At 34.4% G+C, this 25,256-nt stretch overlaps 1 protein-coding gene across 1 annotated transcript; it reads right to left on the bottom strand.

Moving 5' to 3' along the window:
• Nucleotides 1-23,964, bottom strand: LOC135687763 (leucine-rich repeat-containing protein 49). Its single transcript, XM_065204403.2, has 19 exons — nt 23,823-23,964; nt 21,440-21,523; nt 21,085-21,217; nt 20,372-20,599; nt 18,216-18,321; nt 17,000-17,203; nt 16,327-16,393; nt 15,087-15,230; nt 14,602-14,663; nt 13,928-14,075; nt 11,069-11,152; nt 7,982-8,043; nt 7,302-7,361; nt 6,565-6,778; nt 4,516-4,701; nt 4,158-4,267; nt 2,960-3,025; nt 2,280-2,358; nt 1-836 (listed from the first exon to the last, which is right to left on the bottom strand). The coding sequence occupies exons 1-19, from the start codon at nt 23,871-23,873 to the stop codon at nt 636-638; spliced, it is 2,289 nt and encodes a 762-aa protein (XP_065060475.2). The 5' UTR covers nt 23,874-23,964; the 3' UTR covers nt 1-635.
• Between the last annotated feature and the right edge of the window lie 1,292 nt (nt 23,965-25,256).

Genomic DNA, 25,256 nt, shown 5'->3' with positions numbered 1-25,256 from the left:
TTCACAACACGGAAAAAGCGTGCTTCAAAATGCAATCATCTCAATTTACACGTGTCGTATAAATCCCATTACAAATCACATTTTACTTTAATTAGTTACAATCTCTGAATTAAGGGTCTAAGGGCGCAGTATAGTTGAATAAAAAACACCTTGATCTCTATATTGGTATACCTTTAAAAAGCACACCCTTTGAATATATTACTATGCTCTGCACAATGCAATAAAATTGGAACATGGGCCTAGTGGATGGTGAGAGCTTAGGGGGAGGTGATAGTTAACGCTTAGGGAGGGAGGGGGTGGTGCTAAGTGATACTCAAGTATTGCCGCTCAAGTATTACCGCTTCAATTAAATGGAGCTAACTGCACGAATGGAGCCTAAATGTCGAAAAATTTTGCTGATTGGGGGGAGGAGGGAACTGTAGCTCTCTCAGTTCCTTTGTCTCCTGCGCCTAGGAGAGCACATTTTGAAATCAATTCTGTACAATAAGTGAATTCAAACTGGATAAATATTACCCAGTTTGTTTAATTACATGGATGTCCATTCAGTTTCAAAGTTATATCAGCAATAACTGAGTTTTCGTGTCTTGCTTTGGCAAATACAACTTGAATTATGCTGGTGCCTCTAGTACCCCCTGTCAACATCTTTTAATTCTTTCGAGAGAAGATTCCATATAACGATCCAGGCAACTCATTTCTTTTGCTGTACGCTGAACATATTCTTCAAAAAACTTTGGCCAGATCATTTCAAATTGTTCCCGTTTCTGTTCGCTTATTGATGCATTGTTAATTACTTCATTTATATATTGTCTTGAAAATTTTTTCCTTTCTTTAATATCCTGAAACAAATTCTCACTAAGTAATGCAAAAAATACGTAAAAAATCTGGAAGAGTTAAGGCTAGAGAGAAAAGTTTTGGTGAAACCGATAAGGAATCAGATACTTTTGTTGAAACGTTTGGGTGACTGTGGCAAGGAGAAGTAGATTCAAAAATAGTTTTTAGCAAGGCTCAAGTGAATAAATCAACTAATCGATATGTGAATCTAGACTGGGTAGCCAAACATTTTCCGCAAATTTTACAAGTGAATTGAACAAAAGTATTGATTTATCGATAGCCGATATCTGCATCAGCATCTACAATGCAACAAAAAACTTCCCTCTAAATTGAAACTATTTATAGCAGAAATCACAGGTTTCGTATTTAGCCAATCAGTGTTTCGATAAGATCTAAATCTGCATTTTTTGGACAAAATCGAAGCCAGTTCTTAATAAGATTTATTTCCGGTATAGACATCCCATTTCGAAAGCATGGACAAATATTTGAGCTGAAACCTTATGAATTTCGTTAAAACCCTAATACTCAAACAAAATGACATTTTATTGCTCTTGCTCTTAATATCAACATAAGAAATCATGAAAATTTGGGAGATCTACACAGCCAGTTAGCAGAAAGTTTAAGTCGAAAGAATATTGAATGTGACAGGCACCCAAAACTCCACACAAAATGGCTTTGGGTGTCCACAGGATTACCCACAGATTATTGGCAGTAAACAGTAACATTTCGATTGGAAAAATTCATCAAAAAAAGGGGAGACTTAAAGTGAACGAAACAAGAAAATGGCGCTAAACTCAAAACAAATTGTTGTAAAAGGAGAGAAATAATTTCAATTAAAACTGCTTGAAAGGAAACAAATTGACTCAAGAATAAAATATTTATCGGAAAATGTTTGAAGTAAAGAGATTGCTGGTAGATCAATCTAAATATTCCCGATAACGTTATTTTCTTATTAATCAAATTATATCGCACACCCTTTTTGAATGCTTGTTGTATAGAATAGGTGAGTTTTTAGCTAGCTTGTAGAATGGAGTTGAAATTCTCCTTAACAAATTTTCTGGAAGAATTTCTGAAACATTCAGATTATCTAAAAGCTTAAAGGAATTTTACTAAAAATGGACTTTACAATTCAGGATAAGTTATATGTCGATTGATCAAATACATGATTGATTGATATACATTTTATGCATAAATATCATTTTGATTGATAAGCCAAAAATAGTTAAATTGTTACTGAAAGCTCCTCGGACTCTTTGATCTGAAACCGTTTTTACTACGAGTAGCTTTCATGCAAATAAAAAACTTCGCCTGTGTGGGCGCTTTTGTCTGTATTAACTAATATTGAAAAGTTAATACTTTTTCAGTAAAGAAAAAGGTAATTCCTCTTTCTGAAAAAGTAAGTTAGAACATCGTAGACAGCATAAGAAAGGCTAGCGACAAACCCTTACCTCGTCATCTTGCTTAAAAGAAGCCGCTTGCTGATACATCAAACCTGCCCGTCCAACTGGCTCCCCAGAATTAGATGTTCTGTTAAAAATGACGGACGTGAGAAGTCTTATGGTTTAGAAATTGAAATATCAACAACCACAGCTGTGATTAACTGATGTAGCATACAATCGCAACAATAAGCCATGTCTCTTTACTCGAGATTTTCGTGCTAAAAAGACAGGTTTTTCAACGACCATAATTTTATAGTGACACTAGCCTCCTTTTCATACTAAAGACAAGTCCTATTGAGGCCACCTAGGCTGATTTTACTCCATTTTTATGACGCAGATGTGGATGGAAAACAATCATGCATGCATGTACTTATAAATAAGATTCATCGGGAAACAACACAAAACAAATGCTTTTAGAATAATTAGAAAAATTTCTGGGCAACTGTAAACTGTCAGTTTAGCTGTAAAGGATTCTCTTGTAGGTGGAAATGTCAAAGCCCAGGAATTAGTGATAAAGATAAATTTTGTAAGCATACTATTTGAAGGATATATTTCAGTGAAAGCACTAGAAGGGAATGAGAATACGGCTCATAAATTGAAGTAAGTTACCAAAATGACATTTGTATCGAGAGTGTTTTACATAATTTCAACATATCAATAAATCTATACCATAATTATTGCAAACTTACTTTCCTCGTTTCAGAAAATCAGCTGTGGCATCGCCTTTTGAGCCATCTTGGATAATTCCAGATTTTCTGAAAAATTTAGGAATAACATTTCAAAAGGATAGAAACAAAGGCATCAAAAGAAAATGAAAGATCAAGTTTTTATAGGGCAAAAACAAAACTAAATTGTTACTAGGAAAACACTTGTTTGCAAGTTTGATTTACTAATTGAAGGAAATTAATAAAAATAGTCGTATATGAAAAATTCAAACAAACAGATTTTCTATCAGAAGAAAGGCAATCAATAAGTCTGATCAATGAGAGTAGAATTATCTGTGTATCTTACAACTGAGACGGTTACTTTAAGTGCAAAAACTTGAGGCCGTTTCATGCAAATTGCCATCATCCACAAGCTTCATTATTCGACACGAATTGCTCACTTTGATTACAGAATTGTCTCACTAACATAGAAGAGCAATGTGAAAAATCTACTCTCATTTCATAACTAACACAAAGAGCAAAAACGAAAACAAAACCAATGGACTATTCGTAATCACTGTTTTATAAGAATGAGATCTCAATTTGATATATATCGTCAACCTTTGGCTCTCACTAAAAAGGCCAATTTTCTCTGCAAAGCACAACGAATAAACAGAAAAAGAAGTTTGCATTTTAAGAGCTTTAACATTTAATTCTAATGGGGAACAGCAGATTGCTAGTAAAGTAGAAATTGGTGACAAACCCATTTTATATTAAGGCTCAAACGTCTTTCAGGGTCTATAAGTCAGTGCACCTATAATCTGCAAAATATTTTACTTACAAAGGGTGCTAGGTGATGGAAAAAGACAGAGTCAGAAATCTTCAAAATATTATTTAAAGCCCACGACAGCCGACGTAGCAACAGTCAAGCCAAAGTCAATTATTTCAGTTTTGTCAACCTGATCGACTTTAAATGGACTTAAAGTAAGACGAATGAGAATTGAGACCACCAAATTTCCTGCCATTATTGAAAATTGACAAACTTTGACTTTGTGTGGCCAAAGTGTGACACGAATTGTAAGTGAGAAAAGCGGCCGTTTATTAATTCTCTTCCACAAATCTATAGAAATCCTTAACCTGGAAGGAATTTTGTAAATGCTATGTCTATCGATGTTAATTAAACCTGTTTACTGTTTGTAATAACAGCACTTTAAAAGATAAACGATGAAAGGAAAAAACTTACTTCTGTTTTGCCAACATTGATATTAAACGAGATTGGAGTAACTGTGACGTCATCACATGTCCAAGTGCGCCAAAAACCTTTTCAGCATGAACCGAGTCCCTGGTAGTTACCTAACAAGAGAAAATGTCTGTCATCTGAATAATCTTTATAAATAATAATGAAATCTTCTTATTCGATTGGCATGTTTCCTAGTGTTAAACATTGAATAGAAAAGACCCAGTTCTCTCATCGCTTATAGAAAACTTCATTCTTATCAAAGCTATCATCTTACTTTGCATTAGATGCACCACATGATGAATTGTGTCACTGCCCTGAAATATTTTCGTTAGTATTTGATTGCAACAAAAAGCATACAAACCTCACTACCATTGATCTTTTGCAACGATAAATGAGACAACCTGTATAGAACAAAGGGTTTCCACATTGAGAATTCCGTGATTGTGTTTCCTGCTTCTTCGATAACCAGTTCTTCGAGAGCACGTAAATTTGCCAGGGCACTTATTTGGTTGAAGTGACAAATGTTGGTCTCGCCAAATGACAAAGTCTAGAAAAATCCAGGAAATATAATCGTATATTTAGGATAATCAAAGCAGTTGCCTAATGATCGCAATAAGCATGAAACTCAGACTAGCAACTTAGAACCGTTCTGTTCTTTACATTAAACGCGTCTACAACTTGACAGACCGGTAAACAGTATATTTTCATTATTAAAATAACAAAGTACCTTAAAAGCGTCAGAAAATTTTTTAAGGTGGAAACAAAAATAAAGGAATGACTTCAAATTTGGAAAATCAATGAAAGGCAAAGAAATCAGGTGTAGAATTATAACCGATAATATTTCAGTCTTTATTATATTTCATAATAAAATTGAAAAATAGCAAAACAATTTTTTAAACGTTGAAAGAATAAGGTAACCAAAAACCAGATAAAACGATTTGTAGAATTGGCCCAACTTATGTTTCTTTTATATATATAGTAGCTTTAAACAGTTCCCAGACAAGGCAGCAAAATAAAGATCTATTGGAGATGAGACTGTTGAAGTATTCAAACATGTTTTATTAGCAAGCCCAAAGATTTAACAGACTTGAAAATATCTTTAAGGAAACGAAATGGAGTACGAAATTTCAATTTTCACCAAGTCTACTGTTTACATGTTGACATAATCCATATTCTATCAAAGTCTATTTTCAAACTTATTCTTGGAGAGGTGGCATTTATTTGATTGCTGCTGATGCCTGATTTTCGTGACAGCAGGCCAAATCAAATGAAGCAAGAGCCTCATTGCGTTATCCTTTTATACACCAACAGAAAGGGAAGAATGCTCCTTACTGCTAAATAAACAGACATTTAACTGCATTTTGAACTTGAATGTTTTGCATAGGCACCACTGAACACTATCAAGTTCCCTAGGCCTAGCTAGTTGACTTAAGAAAACAGCAGATAATAAAATCTTTCATTGAACTAAAAATGGGAAAGAAGAATGACAAATTCCTTGAAATGAGACCTCCAACCATAGTATCGTAAGTTAATATAGACAGTTTAAAAGCACAAAGACACTTTCATTCTTGATGGTAGAAAGCCAATTAAGCAATAAAAACCGTCAAATTTATAAAAAAATACTGTGTCGAGGAACAGAACCGACCTCCAACTAAACTTGTTATTTGGTAAAAATTCATTAAAACATGTATAGAATCGTCCGCACAGGAGCCCAACAGAAATGCAGACACTATCTGTTCAATTTTTGGTGGTCCAAGTACCCAGATATGCTATTAGAAATTGAATCTAGCTTAGACTAATAAATGCACAAAAAGCCACTTTAAGTGTCGGGTCTGTAATTAACTGACTATTTCTTATTGCGCAATTCCGGACAAGTCATATATTTCCTGTATTCTGTCGTGACATGGTCATACGTTGAGAAGATAAGCTAATTTGTAAAACTGAAGAGATATTTTAACTTAATGAATTTCGATGGTATAAAGCAGGGCTGAGACTCAATGATAAAAAGCAGGGTTTTTCCCTACCAAAGTAACTTAGATTTAGCCTTGAAAAAGTTATCATCTTATTCAAAGCTTAGACATAAACAACATTAGATTAAAAACAGAAATCAGATGCATCTTTTCGTCTCAAGAGCCTTTGCATGACCTAAGATCAAAGGCAAATGAACGTTCATAAAACTATATGCCAACATCCAGAAAGATGATATGATGATAGAGACCTATGACAATAGAAAAGGCAAAGGGAATCATTATTAAGATTCATAAATAACGTCATTGAAATATACCGTGCACTTGTCTATTATAGAACTGAATTGCCTTATCTATAAAAGCCCTGAATTGTGAGTTTTTAAAACAATTGTCCTATCAAATTGGCTCTAGAAGGAAAAAGAATATTGAAATACGTTGCTCACCGATACGTTAACGAATCTGTTTTTGATCTTTGAGAGGAAAGGCACGATGCTATCAAAATGTATAAAGTGAAATGAAATGAAAGTGACAGAGGAGGCTGCCTTTTCGCCCCAGTTTCTATCAACAGCCTCTAATGATCCGGGTCCATAGAAATTCAGGCGATTATCGTCAAGTTCTGCCAAGTGGCACACACTGTAATCTGTCTTGTTTGAGGATCTAGAAACAAAAACGAGAAACGCTATGCTAATTCGTAGTAAATTCAACATACAATTACATCGTTTTTTGAGTTATATCACATAAACACAAAATCAGATATGAACCAACCCAGTGAGCCAACCAATGGACAAGAACAACACTATTAACGTTTATATGTTTTACACACGTCGTGGCTTTTGTAAAGCAAGTTGGAAAATGCAATATGAGTTACAGATAAAGAATCCAAATTTTCGATTTTTATTTCAGTATTCTTGAATAAGGAAATCTTGAATGTAGTGCTTGAGTTTCTTTGAAACTTCTGGTTATTTTGGGATCATTTCACAAATCATTTCATAAACAGCAACTGAAGTTTAGAAAGGACAAAAAACAGGTATTTGAAAAGATAATTTTAGAGACGAAAATAATATCTTTTCAAAATGACAATATTGCTGAATATTGCACTAACATTTCGTTCTGCTGGTATCTTCTCCACAGCCCCGTATTTCAAACACAAAAACTGAGAGTTGAGATATAAAAAACTTACGTCTTTCTTGGGGTCGTCGAGTCCTCAGATTTGTCTTTGAGCTCATTTTCTGCGTTGGAACTAGCAATAAAAAGAAATACAAAATGAAATCTGGAATTTGATTACAGAGAAATAAAAGCCTCATAATATCTAAAACCACTGCAGTTTTCATTGAGGATACATTCTTGGAAAAGGCAGTTATCCAACTACCAAAGTTGGCACACCTTGATGATTAAGATCTATCTAAACATGCAATGAATTATGGTTTAGCAAATTGCTTCAGGCTTCCGTGTTTTAAATTTGCCTTCTCATTCTTCCAATGCTGTTCAATGTTTTCATCTAGATACATTTCTTAAGATTTTTATTAAATTTTTACAAGGTGTATTGGTGGGAATAGATATTACCCATGCACCTTTAAAGGTTGTCCCTAGCGTCATAAAATGTTCCATGTATACCCCACATACAAAGTTGGGACGCACATGATTTGATAGCAAGAAATTCAACTTGGACGTGGGGTGGGGTTCAAAATGTCAACATCATCTGTCTAGGGTTCTTTATACAGTAAGAAACTTATCAAAGTTGTACAAGACCTTAAGAAATAAAGGATAATTATCGACCCCATGGTGAAAATAAACTACTGCCAACTAGGATTATGATTATAATGACGACAATGAAAATTCTCAGCAAAAAGGTAAACAAACCTTTTGAAAATCTGAGACCTAAATTGGCGTTTTGCATTATTGATCGCGAGTTGTCTTCTTTCCTATAGCAAAATGTTGGACAGCAGAAGTTTAAAACATCATTTTCTTCACGATTTGGTGTAAAATTGTTTCGACATACAATAAGCGCTAATAAAACTTTGATAAAATTTAAATGAAAACGAAAAATTAGAATAAAACAAACAAATAATCTTACCCAAGAGAAGCGTTAACTGATTTTCAGGATATTCTATAGTTACATAAATTATATAGAGATGTGGACGGACAGTAGGGGATAAGCAACAAATTCATTTGAAAGGCAAAGAGTGTTGATATGCAGCGGGCATATTCAGGAGCAGGTCTAAAGAAAGTAAATGACATTGATTCAAAATGGAGAAAAATGTTGGTTAAACAAGAAAAGAGTGATCAAAGTGAACATAACAACTGCTGGAGATCCATGTACCTAGGCCACTGAAAGCTTCCCTTGAAAATGCAAGAATGAGATTGATGGAATGGTGTTCGAAGACAATAACATCATATGCTAAAAAAATGAAAAATTGGTTTTCAAAGTCCTCGAGAAAGAGCTTCATAAATCATACTGGACATGTGGTGGATGTAGAACACGAAAATCGTGTATATTCTTTAGCTTACATCTTAGAAAGATGATCGCATCAAGGATTGTTGAAAGGCTCTGAGGGCCAATCAAGTATGGGATACTGATAAGAAATGGCTTTGAAGCAGAAGTGGAGCAGAGAGTACTCCTGAAAAACAGAGGTAAGCAAGAATCGACGTTTTATTGCAGCTATTTCTGTAAAACGAAAGTTACATACTGATTGATATTCTTGAGCGACATCACTGGGTTTGATACCCTCAATCGAGGCGTCATTTTAATTACAGTCACCTAATTTGATGTAATTTCAATTGCTTTGTTTTTAGCTGGTTTTTTTGGTTGACTGTGGTTCAACAATTTCGAGCATAGATGTCGGATTTTGGTGTAAAAAAGCTTTAGTTTCCATTTGGTTGCGATATTCTCTAGACTTTATCACCACAGAATGATTTTTGCACGTTTGTACAAGGTTGTGGTATTACTCCTCTGAAAAAATGCCGTTTAAAGAGTCCGCGGGGAAAAAGAATCGTGAACATAAGAAACTCTCCTTCACCTCTGGTCCTAAAGGCTGCCATAGAAACGTTTTCTCGGCAAAATGAATTTTCAAGAACGAGTTTGATTTTCCGTCAGAAAAGGCAGATACAACTTCACTTGTGTCCTTTGTCGACTCAAAAACGAAAAAACGACAGCAAAGAACATTTGGAGATAATACAGTATAACTCCAGACACGATTCTAAGAAAGGGCAGACATTTAAAAGAAATCCAATAACAAGAGCATTTTTAAGCGTGAGGATTACACTCTGTGGAGTGGCTTAGACCCAACCGAATATGCAGGATTAGGCCAAAAAACGAGTTTCAGTGGAAATTCAACTTTTGACAGAAATATCCATTAATCTCAAAGCTACAATAGAAACAATCATTGGCGATTCTTGTCGCAGGAGTTGGCGTATAATCATTTTCACTAATTAAGTCTAAATCTATCATCCTGTCAAAATTAACCAAAGGAAAGTACCATTGCGATTTTACTAAATCTCGACGGCATTTGATAGTGGTTCTAGGGTTTCGGACATGCTATTACCCGTAATTTTGACTCTATCTCTATAAATCAAATTCTTAACAGCATTTCCAGGCAGAGATTTTCAAAAGAATTAAGATATGTGTCCCTTATCATAAGGTCAACATTAAAGCTTCAGCTACTCTTGTTAAAGACGCATTTATCCAGATATAAGAAACTTCGGGTATCGTTCGTTCTCGTATCAAAGCAGCTTATTGCAACCAGCAAGTCTGGACTGAGCCATGGCTTTGCCTGCTTTATCTTAATACTTTCTTAAAATACGTGCTCCTGTACAACGTAATCCGCAGTTGGGCGTTGCATTCACTCAATTCAATTAGCAATATTAAAGAAACAGAGAGCGTTAACTCGACAAACTTACAAGCCTTCTGTTCGTACTACGTCAATCGAAAGCCTTTAATGTGCTTTAAACTCGTTTTCTTTAGACACTAGCGGCAAATTAACTGCCCAGATCTCAAGCTTGCAACAACTGATTGTCAGAATCAAACGCCATTTTTACTTTACAAAAGACTTTAAGATCCTAATTTCGGTCACCTGTAGCCAACTGTTGGGCTATCAGTAATTTTCGACCTTTTTTAAACCGTATGTGATCGCAATGAGATAAAAGTGAGTTAAAACAAATGCTAACTAAACATTTTCAGCTACTACAGTGAGTACCCACATATAAGAAACCCCTTTGTATAAGAAACAGGCCTCATTTTCGTCAAAAGGGGTTCAATTTATTAGAAGCAATCTAATGTATGAAATTAAAATGTTTTTTTATTTTCAAGTGTAAACAGTCATATTCTATTGATATGAGAAGTTCTATTATCGATCATGTATTATACACTACTACCAGTAACATTGAATACACATCTATGGACGGTACTGTCATATAGCTTGACTTTATTTGACTTGACAGTACCTATTGATAAGAAACGTAGATCCTGATGATGAAGTCTCTGCTAATGAAAAAACTTTTTCAGGTCTCAGTGTAAAAAAGCGGTTTCTTAAATGCGGGTACTTACTGTATCGCGATCAGACGTCTCGACTGTCAGTATTACAGGGGAATCAACATGTAAAAACAGTTTTTAAACTGCTTTCGCGACTGGTCCGCTGACGATACAAATAAGAGCTGTTTCAAAAAGCAGTTTGCAGTTTTTAGATCAAGACAATCACTAGCCTATACACAACTTCAGTAGTTTAATCCAATCAAGACAACAAGCGTGTAAACAAAGTAACAAAATTTGGTGATAAACCACATCTTATGAAATGGAAAATTTTGATAGAACTATTTGCACGATCACATAGAAACCTTAACGTATTATAAATACGTCAATTAAAAGATAATTTAAGTATGACACAGAGAGCGAATACAAATGATACGATTAACGCAATGCAAAAAGGAATGGTTTGAAAAAATATTTGGTACCTTCAATGATGATATCTTCTCGATTTCACGACGCTTCTCGTCTTCCTTTCTCGCCATTGTTGAAACTATCCTCCGCTCCTCGTCCTAAAGAATATGATTTTTAATTATTAACGAGGTAATTAATATTTGAAGAGCAAGACACTATCTTTATAACGAGAAGAAGCACAGGACAATAGAGAATAATTCTATTTGAGAAAGATCGAGATATAATCAACTTAGAATTAAGATTTTTAAGGATAACTGCCCAGAATTTAATAAGGGTTAGGAAATCTTTGTCTTATTTTTTAAGAAACTACCAGGTAGGAAAAGTCTTTTCATTCATGCATAGGCTAATAAAAGAGAAAGACGATCAAAGTATCAATAAGCAAGTAAACGTTTAAACTTTGTGTTAATTTTTTTTAATGTTTTTGATATCAGTTGATATCAGACATTTTGATAAAATCACCTTCTTTGTATTAAATTATCCTATAAATAGATCAAGGGAAAAGGATGAGACGGTTTTCATAATACAAGCATCCCTTAAACCTCAACAAATAATAAAGCATGTTTTTAAGTCGGTAATGTCAGGGACAAGCTCGGGAGCCTATAGAAAAGGGGGGGGGGTGGGTTTAATGTTAGTTTTGAATAAAGACAGATTAGAAGAGTCTAGGAAGCAGGAAAGGAGCAGATCGTTTAAAAGATCTGGGGAAGAAGGATGAGTTGTAGGACATAGTTCGTGAATTTGGAAAAGAAAATAGGAGTTGTCAAGAGATCACTCTGCTCTCAGCAAATGTTTCCAGAGCAATAGGCCAAACATGAGTGACATAGGCTAGAAGATCACCAGTGGGTAAGACGTCCTTTGGTGATGGGTAAAACGTTGTTTGGTAAGACGTCATATGGTCTCCATGGCTTGAAAGATAGGGGAATTGATTGCGATTGGACGATATTTGGTGGGGTCAGACCTGTCCCTCTCTTCAGGAATAGATAAACATGGGCTAGTTTCCAGGAGGATGGTAATATTTAGAGTAAATACGAGAGCTGAAAATTTTAATAATAATTGGTGCCAGTACTAGGGTATAATGCGTTTTAAGAACAATTGCTGGTATATCATCAGGTCCTGTCGACCTAGAAGTGATTAGTAGGAGACGAGATTCGCGTTCATTGCAGGTTTAGAACTTGATTGGTGACATTAATAGAGTAAAAAGGGGATAATAAAAAGATAATTATCTTTGATCAGCAAGAATTGAACAGGAGGCAAAGGTTGATATGAAGAGGGTGGAATAGGGGATTCGCAAAAGCTTTTGGAGACGATCTTGGTCATGGAACAAAAAGAATGAGAACTTGTTCGGTGGTAGGAGATGATATTTGATGGTTGTTAGGGATCTTTATTGATGGTGGCTGGAAATCTATTTTATATTTTACGAGGTTTACGTATTCTTCAATGATAACTCGTCAACAACTGACCTAGAGTGCAGAATCGAAAGGTATTTTTAGAAGATTGCGTGACATGAAAAAATGTGAATAATTTAAAGCCAATGAATGTAAAATAGCAAGTGGGCAAAGCTAGTAACAGAGTGGGCATCACGGCAAGGGGGAAGATCCAGAGGGAGGCCCAGGGCGAGATGGAGAGAAAAGAATGAGAGGGACTGTGGAAACATGTAGATGATTGCATAAGGCACAAGGGCATCTGTTGGCAGTGGCCTGAAGCGCTAATATGATGATGATCATGTATTCGTAGAGGAGTTAAAACTGACTTAATGCATAGCTAAAAAGATAAGTTTCTAGGATATAACTGTTGGTCTTCAAATACATATATTCGTTTGAATTAATCTTAAAACAAATCAAAATTTTCCTTAACGTTCAAATATTGGTTTCTCTCTGCTGCAAACTGAAGACAAAACATTGAATATACACGACAGTTATCAAATTTTCCCATTTTATATATAGTAAACCTCACATTTGATAGTAAGATGCTATGAAAAATGACTTATCATTTAAGAAAACATTTTATTTTCTCTTTCTTAGGCCCAGTTTTAGCCTAAAAGATAAATTAGCCTTTCTTTCTATATAAAAAATAAGGTGGTAATAAGAAAATTATGGATACTTATTTGACAAAAAAATCAACCAAGAAAAAACAGATAGGAACAGAACTTGCCCTGAACTCTATTTTAAAGTAGCTATATGATGTATTTTCTTTTTAAAATTTGCACTGTTTTAAAGACAAATAATTTGCACCGTAACAACCTACAGGCGTCGAGGCTGGTTCTACAAAGGGCCTTCAGTTGAGTGCAATTCAGACATGACTGCACGAGCTGGGGGTGAAAATTGATGAAAGATACTTTGGCATGACCGTTAGTTCATGCATTTTGCTTGGATGATTTTCACATATATTTTTGGCAAAGAGGAAACGCTGGGGGAACTCTGCTTTTAGCTCAGGCCATTCACGTAGAAGGTTTGTTCAGTTTCCATCCAAATACACATACAAATATATGCGGAACAAGTAAACATCCAAATAAGAAAGGAAATTTTCATATAGAAAAATACTTTCCCATTTACATGAAAAGGGAATCGTGTCTATTACTGCTATAAGTTTGTGAAACTACAATTTCCTTATGGTTATAATAGTCTGGCAAATTGGGATGGAAAAATGAGAACTGAATTTGTCTCGAATGAGGAGGTTTCTCACCTTTAACGGTTAAATAAAACACAGAAATATATTGAAATCCAGCATTTTGAGCAACTTTGGACAAATACTTATCAATGATTAATTACATGTGCTACAAGCTGTTTCAAAAACAAAAGAAAAAAGATTAAACGAAAATATTGAAAAACGCAATCTAAATAAAAACACTTAAATAAAAACAGCTTCTTAGTACTTACAGAGATTTTTTTCATGTCCAATTGTTTTATGGATAAAACATTCTGTAGGATTGTTTGTTTGTACAAAGAATCGTTTGCAAAAGGATTACCATCCAGTGACAGCTCAGTGAGAGATGTTGATGATGTCAAACACGAAATGCCCTGAAAGCTTTAACAATAAAAACATCTTGATTGCATTTTATACCTAAATATCAATGAAACAAATTAGATAAAGCTTACTATATAACACCGTCAAAAAATTATTTTTTCAATGCGAACATTTCAGAATGAATTTAGTTCGGAATTAAACTCAAAGAAGACTACCATAAAAAGATGGATATAAGAAAAATAAAAGAAACTTCTGTGGGTATTATTTTTGTAATACAAAATATAGAGCTTGGAGGTAAACATTCGACAAGCAAATTGTCAATTTTCAGACCTACATAGCCAATGAAATCATATTCCTCTAACAGATCTCTTGGCCACAAAATGATGCATGATAGAATCTTAATTCAACGTCTGGTTGCTCAAGAAAACTGAAAGGTCTTGGAAAAACTAAAATTTCAAAAATGAAGAAAAGTGAAGTAATGAATCAAGTAAGAATGACAAATAAGTTTTTTTTATTGTGTGAATACTTAGAAAAAATAAACAAAACGTTAAGTAATCAAAGCTAAAAATGTAGTGAAAGAGTTTACCTTTTAATTTCATTGTAACTAAGGAATAGTCTTTGTAGGCTTGGGAGTAGATTAATCTCATACTGAAATATAAATATGAAGCGATGATCAATAATAATCAGTTGATAAATTTACAATCGTACACACTTTAATGTGCACGGCAGAAAAGCTTATCGTCAAAAGGACTTGTAAAAACTGCAATAACAAATATCGATTTCATCCATACAGTTTGGAGGATTATCAATAGAAAGTCAAGTTATTTCGTAAAGGAAATGACAGAAATGGAAAATTATTAGCGCCTACCTAAAGATTAAATCTAAAAAGTTCAAACTCAGATTTTCAGAGAAAACCAAAATTAAAAGAATAACTTAGAATAATAGATACAACTAAGCGTAAAATCAAGCTGCCGAATACATGCCAAGAATTAGTTTCAAATTCTTGTGGAACATAGCACTTGCAATCGAAAAGAAATATATCAAAATCGCATAGTATGTTATCAAACTTACAACGGACCCAATTTTGTTCCTTCTCAAATTCAACTCAGTCAGTGACTCAAGGCCGCTTAGATTATTTGCCACCGAAATCTCATTGCCAGCTAAATTTAACACTCGAAGCTCCACCAGGTGAGATAAATTTTCGATTTTCACAATCTAAAAAGCAATAATAAACAAGACTAGAATGATGAAACTAGTCAAAGCTGAACATTTAAGACAAAACGCAGCTTTGCAATGAGAAATGTTTACAGAAAGTAAGGACAAGGAATGTACAGTTCAAATCAACGAGGGAAAATTTCACCTGCTTTTAAAACGTAGCTAATTAGGAATGAAAGCGATTCTACACACGTATGTATAGTTAAATTTTGTAGACATAATAAGCGCTGGAATATTTTGACTTGAAGCAAGTTAAGAGGTATAGCTACTGCAAAGTGCGACTTTAAAAGTCTTTTTACCTTCAAAACAAAAAAATTGAAAGCAAGCTTCAACTTTTTTCAAACATTGCCATTTATGAACCAACAAGGGAATGGTTGGTTAAATAAAGAAACATTGAAGATAGCGATATTAAAGTTCTTAAAAACTTAATATCTGGTAAGTCACTCCATTAAACAAGCCGTTCTGAAAACGTAAAGATATTCTGTGAAATAACTGCAAATCTTAAACTCAGAGCTTCATCCCAGAAAATAACTGTTTCAGTAGTGTAAGGAGTAGATTTTGATGCTAAATCAATAACTCTTTAAAAAGCAGTCAGGTTTAAGCTCTAACACATTTAAGCATGCAAAATAAAAGGTTGTTTATGGCTTTGAAAGTTGACAGAAGACAGGAAAGTACGATTGTTTGAAATAAAATAGAGTGTCAGATTCATGATTTCGGTGCTCATGATTCACGTGAAGTGTCTTAATGAATACCTGTAAAAGCAGAACCAGGCTAATACACATTAGGTAAATATTGCAGACACCTAGGCGTTAGTGCTTGTAATCGCTGTAAGACATCAATGGTTATCTTTAAGCAATACTTTTAATGAAATTTTTAACAAGTGTTGGTTTACAAAGAAGGTGACAAAGAAGATTTTTTCATATCTTCATCAAATGAGTTCTTTGAAAAAATTAGAATACGAAATCCGTTGAAATTTACAGACAACTTTAATAAGACGATTTCGCAATGCAATAACTCTGCATGATATTTCATCGATAAATCCTCATCCTATCAAATTAATTCTATCATAACACAAGATTATATTTGCGAAGAAAACCTTATTCCCATGGAGATCCAGCACATCAAGCTTCAGTAAATCGTGAAGATTATCAATCTTCTTAATCCTGAATTAAGAAAACAGACAAATCTTATGACAACTGACAATTTCTTAAAAGAGTAGACAATTGATAAAGTGCAAGGTGACGATTTCAATGGGACCAAGGTGATTCTATCACTGGGAGGTCTTTGGCGGGAGAAGTCTTAAGGGGTCATCGTCGTTAATTATAATGTCAGAAATTTCATATTTATTGTTCAACGTGACTAGTGTCATGACACTTAGAAGAAAAGATTTAAAATATCAATTGCCTTCCGCTAGAAAGCTAATGAATCCAGTTGCAGGCAGAAAATTGGAGCTTATAAAATAAAAAGGCACTGGCAACAAATTGACCTTGCGTAGAAACGGGTATCCATGTGAGGAAATATTAGGCAAATGCTATTACAAGAGAGACCCACATATGGATTGTGAAACAAGAATAAAAAAACATGAAGTAAGCTCAAGTTGTGCTTTCTTAATGCAAAGATGAAGACAGGATGAAAACTAAGGACCATAAACACAGCCACTTTACAATTTCTTTAAAAACTTGATTGCTTAGGCTTGCAAGAGAAATATCATCAAATATCATAAGTAAGAATAAAATATGAAAATGAAAATGGAATCTTGTCAATTTTACCTATTTTTCCCCAGCATAAGAACCCTTAATGACTTCAGACTTGACAAGCCACTTATTCCATCGATCTGGTTGTCATACAGATCAAGAAATATCAACTTTCGAAAGCATGTTAGATTCTCAATTTTTTGAATCAAGTTATGTTGAAAATTCAGCAAACGAAGACCTTCTTCTCCTTCTATTATAGGGCAAATAGTGAGGCCGCGTCTGGAATAGAAATATTTTGTTACATGGTTAATGAATAACTACCATAAGAAAAAGAGTTAGTTATAACAGTGGTTCATGAGTAATAGTAAAATATGCTTCGTTTTTCAATATGCATCTACCGGCAAAAATTTTTGAATGGAACAATCTATTGGCAGATTGTCAATTGCAATAGACTACTCAAAACATTGATGACACCAGTGTTAAGTACTATGATTTAATGTCACTATAAATTAATGTTAAACTGGAATAATGCAGTTTCAGTGCAATGATAGTTTACCTTCACGTCTCATGGACAATAGATACAGACATTTAAAAAGTGAGACAACAGATTGCACGACATTGGTGGGATTGCATCATGCAGACTTAGTATGCTTTTTGGGTAAAAATACTTCTATAAAAGAAGTAGAGACACTGCAATTAAATAAAAACTGGAAAAAGTTAGAGTTATGTTAAAGGGAGCCGCTACCATTGCAATATAGTTCAAAAAAGTTTTATTTTTCATTGCAAGAGAGAAAATGACGTTTAAAAAAGACCAAATTCTGTGGCATAGGCCTTTTTACAAACACCCTGTAATTTAACGTTAAAGTTTTCGATAAGTTTTTTGTCCATGACTCAAGAATGGAGAACTTCTATCGGAGGATAATCAGTTTGCAGCCGTAACTATTTTAAGAGAAATCACAAGACACGAAAGATAGTCCCTTTAAGATATAAACCACAAGAATATTCCCTGTGAGAAACTTAAAGACTGAACTTTTAAAGGAATACTACAAAAGATTTCCATTGATTACTTTAATCCCATTTCTTTATAATTCTATACTTGATCAAGTGAAAAGTTATTTCATGTCTTCACAATGTTTGAATTAGTTGGAATGTAGGCTTTGGAATCTACAGTTTGGGGAATATCTCATTATGACCATTTCACTTACGGGCGATTTGGTGAGATTTATCAAGGCACAAATCAGTTTTAGAGACAACTTAAGCCAAAGTAAGATGAAAAATAAAAATATATAACCTGTCTAGGTTTAGTTTATCGGGATTAGCTCTTCTTTCATCTTCGATTCGGTAAATTACTGGAATACCAGGCGCAGCAATATCTTCAGTAAAAATGACTCTATCACCTAAAAAAGTAAAATCCTGCACACTTAAATAAAGTTAAGAAAATATTCTGAAACAAAAAGCGGAATAACCACCTAAACATCTCTGCAAGAATGAGTTTTTTTATGTTATAGATGACAATATTTCTCACAAAAGGTATAACTGAAAAGGAAATTTTAACTAACAGAGGGCTACGAGCAAAAATACAAGCAAGAAAGAGTTGCAAGAAAGAGAATACGAAAAAATACTTCTCACTGACACATTACAGCAAAGATTTATTTGGTTCTAAAGCTGTCAAACCTTAACATTATCATCTTGCCTACTTTCACAGAATTCCAACAATTTATCGATAATCTGGACAGCTTTCAGGCTGAATTTCTCAAAAACTTTAGATTATTTACACCTGTTCATGTTAATGGACAATAAGCCATTACCTAAAGCAAATTGGGTTTAAATGACAATTGCATTCAGCAACTGTAATCTTGATGACAATTGACAGTAACATTGAAAGAAGAACACCAGGATGCCTTTGCAGTTCAGAGATTTAGCCGTATTAAGATGTGAAAGGCAATACTGCCAAGCAGCTGTTTCGTGGACACAGCGTCCGCCCACTGGTACAAGGTGATACTACCGCCTTAAATCATCATTTCAAGACCAGAAAGTGGCGCTTACAATAATACTATCTCCGTGTAGATTATAATACTGGTTTGATAGTGTTTCTTCAATGTATATTGGCATTTTTTACAACAAAGCAGAACGCATTTCTAGATGTCTCTTAGGATCATGAAAAATTGATGAAACAATTTCCTAGGTTTGCAAAAAATAAGATATTTAGGATCTTTTCAAGAATGCTCCATTCTTTAATTCTTTAAATGTAATTTCTAACGGCACAAAGAAACGAATAAACTAATTCCATGCATAAATAGGGCAATCAATGTGATACTTTATTGAAAATTTTTATCTTGAGGACACTGTGACACATCATCTATGATTTAACAAATCTCTCGGTTTACAGTAAAATCTTGAGTTTCTACACTTAAAAAAAGGCCTTGAAATGCCGATTAAGATGCTTAACTAACTGTACATCACAACACGTTGTTTCTGTTACTTTCAGATTACCAAAACAAACAAGACCACCTTATTTTTAAGGGGATGGAATATTGTATGACAAGGCAAAAAGATAACTATTGAAGAAGCTAACACCAGGTACTTTAATCCGCATTCCTTATTTACAATCAAAGGATCGTTTAGAGAAAAAGAAAATTTTCATCGAAGTTTAGAAAAGATTTAAAAACCATTAAGAATCAGAGGGGTGGTGCTTTGGAAAAGCAAAGAAATCCAATAAATATATCTGGACAGTGAAAGAATTAGCTGGCTAATTCTTATATCCTTCGGGAAGATGGACAATCTGAACCTCAAAAAGCTCAGAAGCCACTCCCTTGGGTATATCCATTAAACAGACACATCAATTGTGACCCAGCCAGAGGGTGAAGCCTACTAGAAAATCTGGAATGTGTTTAAATCACACCAACATGTTTCGTAAGATTGGCCAGGGAAGTAAGCCGCTTCATAAATCTAAAGACAAGAGACTCAATCTTCTGCAGACAAAACGGGGCGTTTCCTCATAGAGACTATAAATCAAAGTGCTCTTTTTATCTGCTCCTTTAAGTCTACAATAAGATAAAAAGGGAAGCTACCCTATAAATTTGTTGCCACTATTTGTCAACAAAAATGTTTTGAACTTTGATTTTTTTCACACTAGAAATTTCCAGATTTTCTGACGCTGCATATATCATTAAAGTGAGAAAATGACAAAAAGTCGAATTGAAAATTTTATTGAGTATAGAAGCACGCATTGTTTTGGCAAGCTTGTGAAGTGTTTTTTATTTACAATGTTATCCGGAATCTAGAATGCAATGCTGCAATCAGTTAAGAAGATAATTTTAAAAGGCATTAGATAATGTCGAGAAAATCTAAAGAAAATTCGGAAGGAAGAAACCGTTTAGAAGTCTCGAGTGAAGTAAAAAAGCTACTAACATCGCTTTAGCCTAACACAAGAAACGAATAGGTTACCTGGAAGGTAAAAGTGGGGACTTGATTTGTTCATTGGATGAGCAGGATCCTCGCCTCGTTGCAAACTGCGTTCAAAATCTCTTGGACTATTCTGAAAGGATGAATTTTGTGACGTAAACTTGCTGGATAATTGCATCGTCTGCTTCGCTTTTCCGTAGGGTGAAGATGCAGCTTGCCACGAGCTTTTACTTGATGGTTGATCATAATCATCAACTTTTGTTTTGTAAACTGAAGTGAACAGAGAAGAATTATGATTTCACTATAACGATGTTTAAAAGAGCTCAATGAGTTAGGTACAGTGGCAGACATTTAATTGGGGAGGGGGGCAAGCCCACTTTTTGATAAGATGACCTCACATTTGTCCATTGTTTCAAAACAAAGATCATTGTCTTTGGGGGCGACCCCCCAGGTGTCCGCCATTGGTAAGTAAAAAAACATTGAGGTATCTCAAAGCAACTGATGTTTGGAAAGATTACATAAAATTCAATTAACTGACGTCGCCAGAAAATACAAGCTTAATCAAACAGTTTATCAGATTATCCTTTTTCAAAAACAATTTGCTTTAATTTCTTAAACCATTAAAGGACCAACGAAAGGCCGTTTGACAAAACACAACTTTGCTTTTGCTTGATAAAATGTCTGACAGGATTTCAATAGCGTCCATGGCTAATTTCTCTTGAATAGTCCAAAAAATGCTTATCATTGTGCCTTACAAGAATCTCCTGATGCTGGCCTATCGTTGACTGTTGGAGACCGAACCCTTGATTTGGTTAAACCTGAAGAGTTGCTCCTGCTTTTCATTCGAAGTGAATTGCCAATTTCTAGGGCCAAATCATCTGAGGTGCCCTGAAAGCAAACAAACTGAACTTTTAGCTATTTACTACTTTTAAAGAAAAATTGAAGGACAACTGAATAAGGCGTCTTTCTCTTGTATATTGAGCAGAATAGGTCAACAAGGGTATTTGCAGTAAGATTTTATCAACGGGGATGGATAGAAAGCTATTTCAAAACTGAACCTGAAATCAAAGTATTGAAATAAAGAAAAAGGACAATGATTCTTCAACTCACCAGTTTCTGAGAATGAAGATTAGCTGTTCCAGAAACAGAGCTCCCTGCCACACCATAGCTCAGACCAAGGTTCACAGTACTCACCTAAATACCACAAAACATCATTAATATTTGAACATGACCAAATCAGAGCGAAAAGAGTTAATCATACAAGCATTTTCAAGGCTTTTTATTAATCAATACCAAGACTATTCTAAGCTCAGTCAATCAAATTACACATAAATCAAGTTAACTGAGAATTAAAACGAATAGAAAGATACCAGAAACTTTCACTTTGGTTCAGAGTTACTTTACAGGTGACTTTAAAGTCAATTTAAATAAAATACATTTTCCATGCCTTGCAGATAAAACCCACAGATTTATATGATGAGATTCTAATGCCATTAGGGGGAGGACATATTTTCAAATTGAGAAAAGGAGAAAATTATAATGATTTTTCTGGTACATGGTTCTCACAGATTCAACTAATTAACTTTTAGTAAAATAGAGCAATTAAAAGTTTATCTGTGATGGTGATAGAAACTCCTGTTGGAACGAGGAATGAAACTAATGAGAATTAAAGAGGGACTGGAGGCCAAAAATATACATCAAGTTGTGTTGTTTGTTTGAGACTAGACATTCGCTACAGGAAATAAAGAGCTATTTTGGTTAGTTGCAATTATAAAAGGTACAACAATGCTTGCCAAAAGTACTTGGAACACCCAGAAATTTGCATTGCATTTCATATTTTTCATTCCTCTTCAAAAAAAATTACTAATTCCATCCCTTCCCCCTCAAACAATGTTGATAATTTAGAGAAATATCATAAAGAAGCACAAAAGAAAGTGCTTCCCCAAATCCTAACCCCTTTCATAGTAAACCAACATTGTTCCGTGGGGGAGAGGGGGGGTTGATTTTGACCTTGGAAACTGACATCAGTGTTCCAAGACTTTTGTCAGGAATAGTACATGATATGAAAAGTATTATTTTGAAGCAGAGACATAATAATAATAATAATAATAATAATAGAAATATTTACACAGGGTAAAAATTGATATTGATATGACATTGATATGAAAAGGCACACTTGAGAAACATTCAAAATAAAGCATTCAATTTCCTTCCCTGCCTTACATTTGAATATGTAAATCTTTTGCATTTTGCAAAAGCTTCATTTGTGCTCCATTCCTAAGATTTTTGCTACAGTCAGACAGACTAATTGGCAATATTGAAGGGACCAGAAGGAGAGTGAGATAGCTCTGAACCATGGCTACATCAGGATTGAATAATCAGGGGCATGGCATGCGAGGGGGTGTACACCCCTCAACTTTCAGAGAACTCACTGGTAGAATTAAATTTATGATGAAATATTAATGCAGCAAAAAAAATTATGTTGGTAAAATAATACGGTTTTGCATCTCTTATACCCTCCCAGCAAGAATGCTTATGCAACACCACTGGATATAATATTTGCAGTAATTGTAAATATTTCTTTATGTGCTGTTGACTGGCAGTGAAGAAAAAGATGAATCATTGCCTTCAGAACCCTAAATGGCACAGATGATAGAACTAATAGAGAAGAGGTTCATGGTAGGTACAGAAAAAAGAATAAATAAATTTAACATAACACAAATGTCAACAAACATTAACTTGTGGCTGAAACTTATGGTCTATTTATTGAAGGCCATGTCTTATAAGTATGGATTGGACAAGCCTTGCTATCAGCATAGTTCACAGGCTTAATATAGAGCAGATCATTTTGCTAGTTTATATATCTATTAAGCTCAAGCTCTATTGCCCAGGTGAATAAAGAGTTTTCAACCTAACTAGCAGGCATAGTCTTGAGAATTTTAGTTTTCCCGCTCCAATGACATTTTCTATTGAATCTGCACCACTGGTGTGAAAGGTTATGGAATTCCTTGTGCTACTTTCTAAAATTGTTCAGGGTGTTTAGTTGCAGTATAAAGAGTGGGATGCTAAAATAACAATAGAGAGAGAATGGAAAAGAGTAGTAGATATCATGCATTTGGAAATCACAGACTTCACAAAGATGCATAATGGACTCTCCATTAGATTTTCTTCCTGGTAAAATATGCTACATACTTTGTCCCTAAACAGCTTTGTCCTATATACTACTATATATAAGCAACTTAAAATTAAAGTCATCGCAAGTAAAACAGCTGATTATTTTAATTCTTAACTTTAGCCCTTTGGCAACAAAAAAGCAATAGAATATATGTAATTATTGTTTTACGCAGATCTTCATTTAGTTAGTTAATATAAATATGCAGCGATGGCGATGGAATCCATTTTCCCTTGCCATGGAAACTAGGCCTAGCTAGCGTTGCAAAAATACTACATGCAAGCATTCACTCTAGCTGATTTAAATAAAGTATCTACTTACACTCGTGCCGATCTGACGCCTTGTCCGTTTTGAATTTCTTGAAGGATACATTTTGCAACATACTTTGTCTAAATAAATCGCTAACTTCTGACACAAAATATTAAACAAAATTCCCGGTCCTAGCGACAGTCAGCCTGCCTCGTTTTGAACAATGCTCCTGTGCATCAGTGCAACGCAGTTTTTAAGAACAAATTAAGAACAAGCTGTGTTGGGCTACTGTAAAATGCAATTTTGAACAACGTTTTATCTCAGCAACGAGGATTTTAGGCCATGTTTGGGTGCTTTTTCGGTGAATATTCAAACTTGACGGCAAATTAAGGTTGTCTCACTTTTTGGCAAATGAGGCCTGAACACATCCCTAGAGCGAAACAGCTAGCAATCGCACTGCTTTTACATCCTATTAATTTAAGAACAAACTAAGAACAATCCAGCCTCCAATCTTCGAAAAAATTAAGAACGGTAAGTCTGAACTTTTATTTACTGGCTCTTATAGAAAAAGAGTGTATATATCATTTTATGCCCCTGGACAGTTCACTGAGAATCTTTGAATAGGAATACTCAATGAATGGTCGATTATAGGGTTTTCTACAGCAATCCAATGGCTGAAATCTTTGGCTGATTAAGTGCTGAAAATTTGAGTCGTAGAAACTTGAAAATATCGAAAACTGTGTGACTGGATTCGTCCAAAAGAGCTAACCAATTTGAATGAAATAATATCAACATGAACCAATTTCAGTTTACTACCTTAAGCTAAATACAGACAACTTTTCATTGTTCTTTTACCTCTTAGGGTGTCTTAGTTGTCTGAGTAAGTGATAGTCAGCCTTATGCAAAAAAGAGAAAGGCCACGGTAGCACGTATTCTAGACGTATAAAGAAGATAAATTTTCGAAAATAAGGAACGCCGTAACGCGCAGAAAATAGACAACGGCGAAGACAATCAAATGAAGTTTTATAGTAGACCTTAAAGGCTTTTGTTTAAGAATTGAAGAAATTGTGTATCTAAAATCTCTACACTTATCATTCGATCGATATTGTATTAAATCCTAAAGCACATGAACTAGGTGTTCTTACCATGTTTATATAAGTGTTTATGCCCTATTATTTGGCGCTATGTTGCCATGTTTCAGCGATATAACATAAGCACAAGATGCGAATTTCTATTGAAAAGTCTGTTCTTTTGATCAGGAAACGGCTTCAATTCTCTTTTGACTCTCAAAGCTGCAAGTTTGTAATGAAATTTGATTTCTGAAAGCGTTAATTCATCTTAGGATCAAATCAAATAAAGATAAAATCTTTTTATGTCTAGCCAGCTAATTAAGTGCAATGTTTCAGTTAGAAATAAGAAGTTCTTGGAAAATGAAATATACGCATCGGCGCAAACCATCCAAATGACCTACTGCTGAGATTCCTAATTAATGAATTTATTTAATAA

Source organism: Rhopilema esculentum, chromosome 20 (genome assembly GCF_057945365.1).
Source record: "Rhopilema esculentum isolate cy_ngs chromosome 20, ASM5794536v1, whole genome shotgun sequence".
Lineage (NCBI taxonomy): Eukaryota > Metazoa > Cnidaria > Scyphozoa > Rhizostomeae > Rhizostomatidae > Rhopilema > Rhopilema esculentum.
The sequence above is the reverse complement of the archived record's forward strand: the minus strand, read 5'-3'. Positions and strand labels throughout refer to the sequence as shown.

What these genes read in the sequence shown, in the direction of transcription:
- LOC135687763 (XM_065204403.2), bottom strand. Translation starts at nt 23,873, where the DNA reads ATGTATCCTTCAAGAAATTCAAAACGGACAAGGCGTCAGATCGGCACG. An exon ending in TCCCCACTTTTACCTTCCAG is followed by an intron (nt 18,322 to 20,371) that starts GTAACCTATTCG and finishes TTACTTTTTTAG; the next exon opens with GTGATAGAGTCATTTTTACT. An exon ending in AGGTCTCAGATTTTCAAAAG is followed by an intron (nt 7,362 to 7,981) that starts GTTTGTTTACCT and finishes TTTTATTGCTAG; the next exon opens with TTCCAACGCAGAAAATGAGC.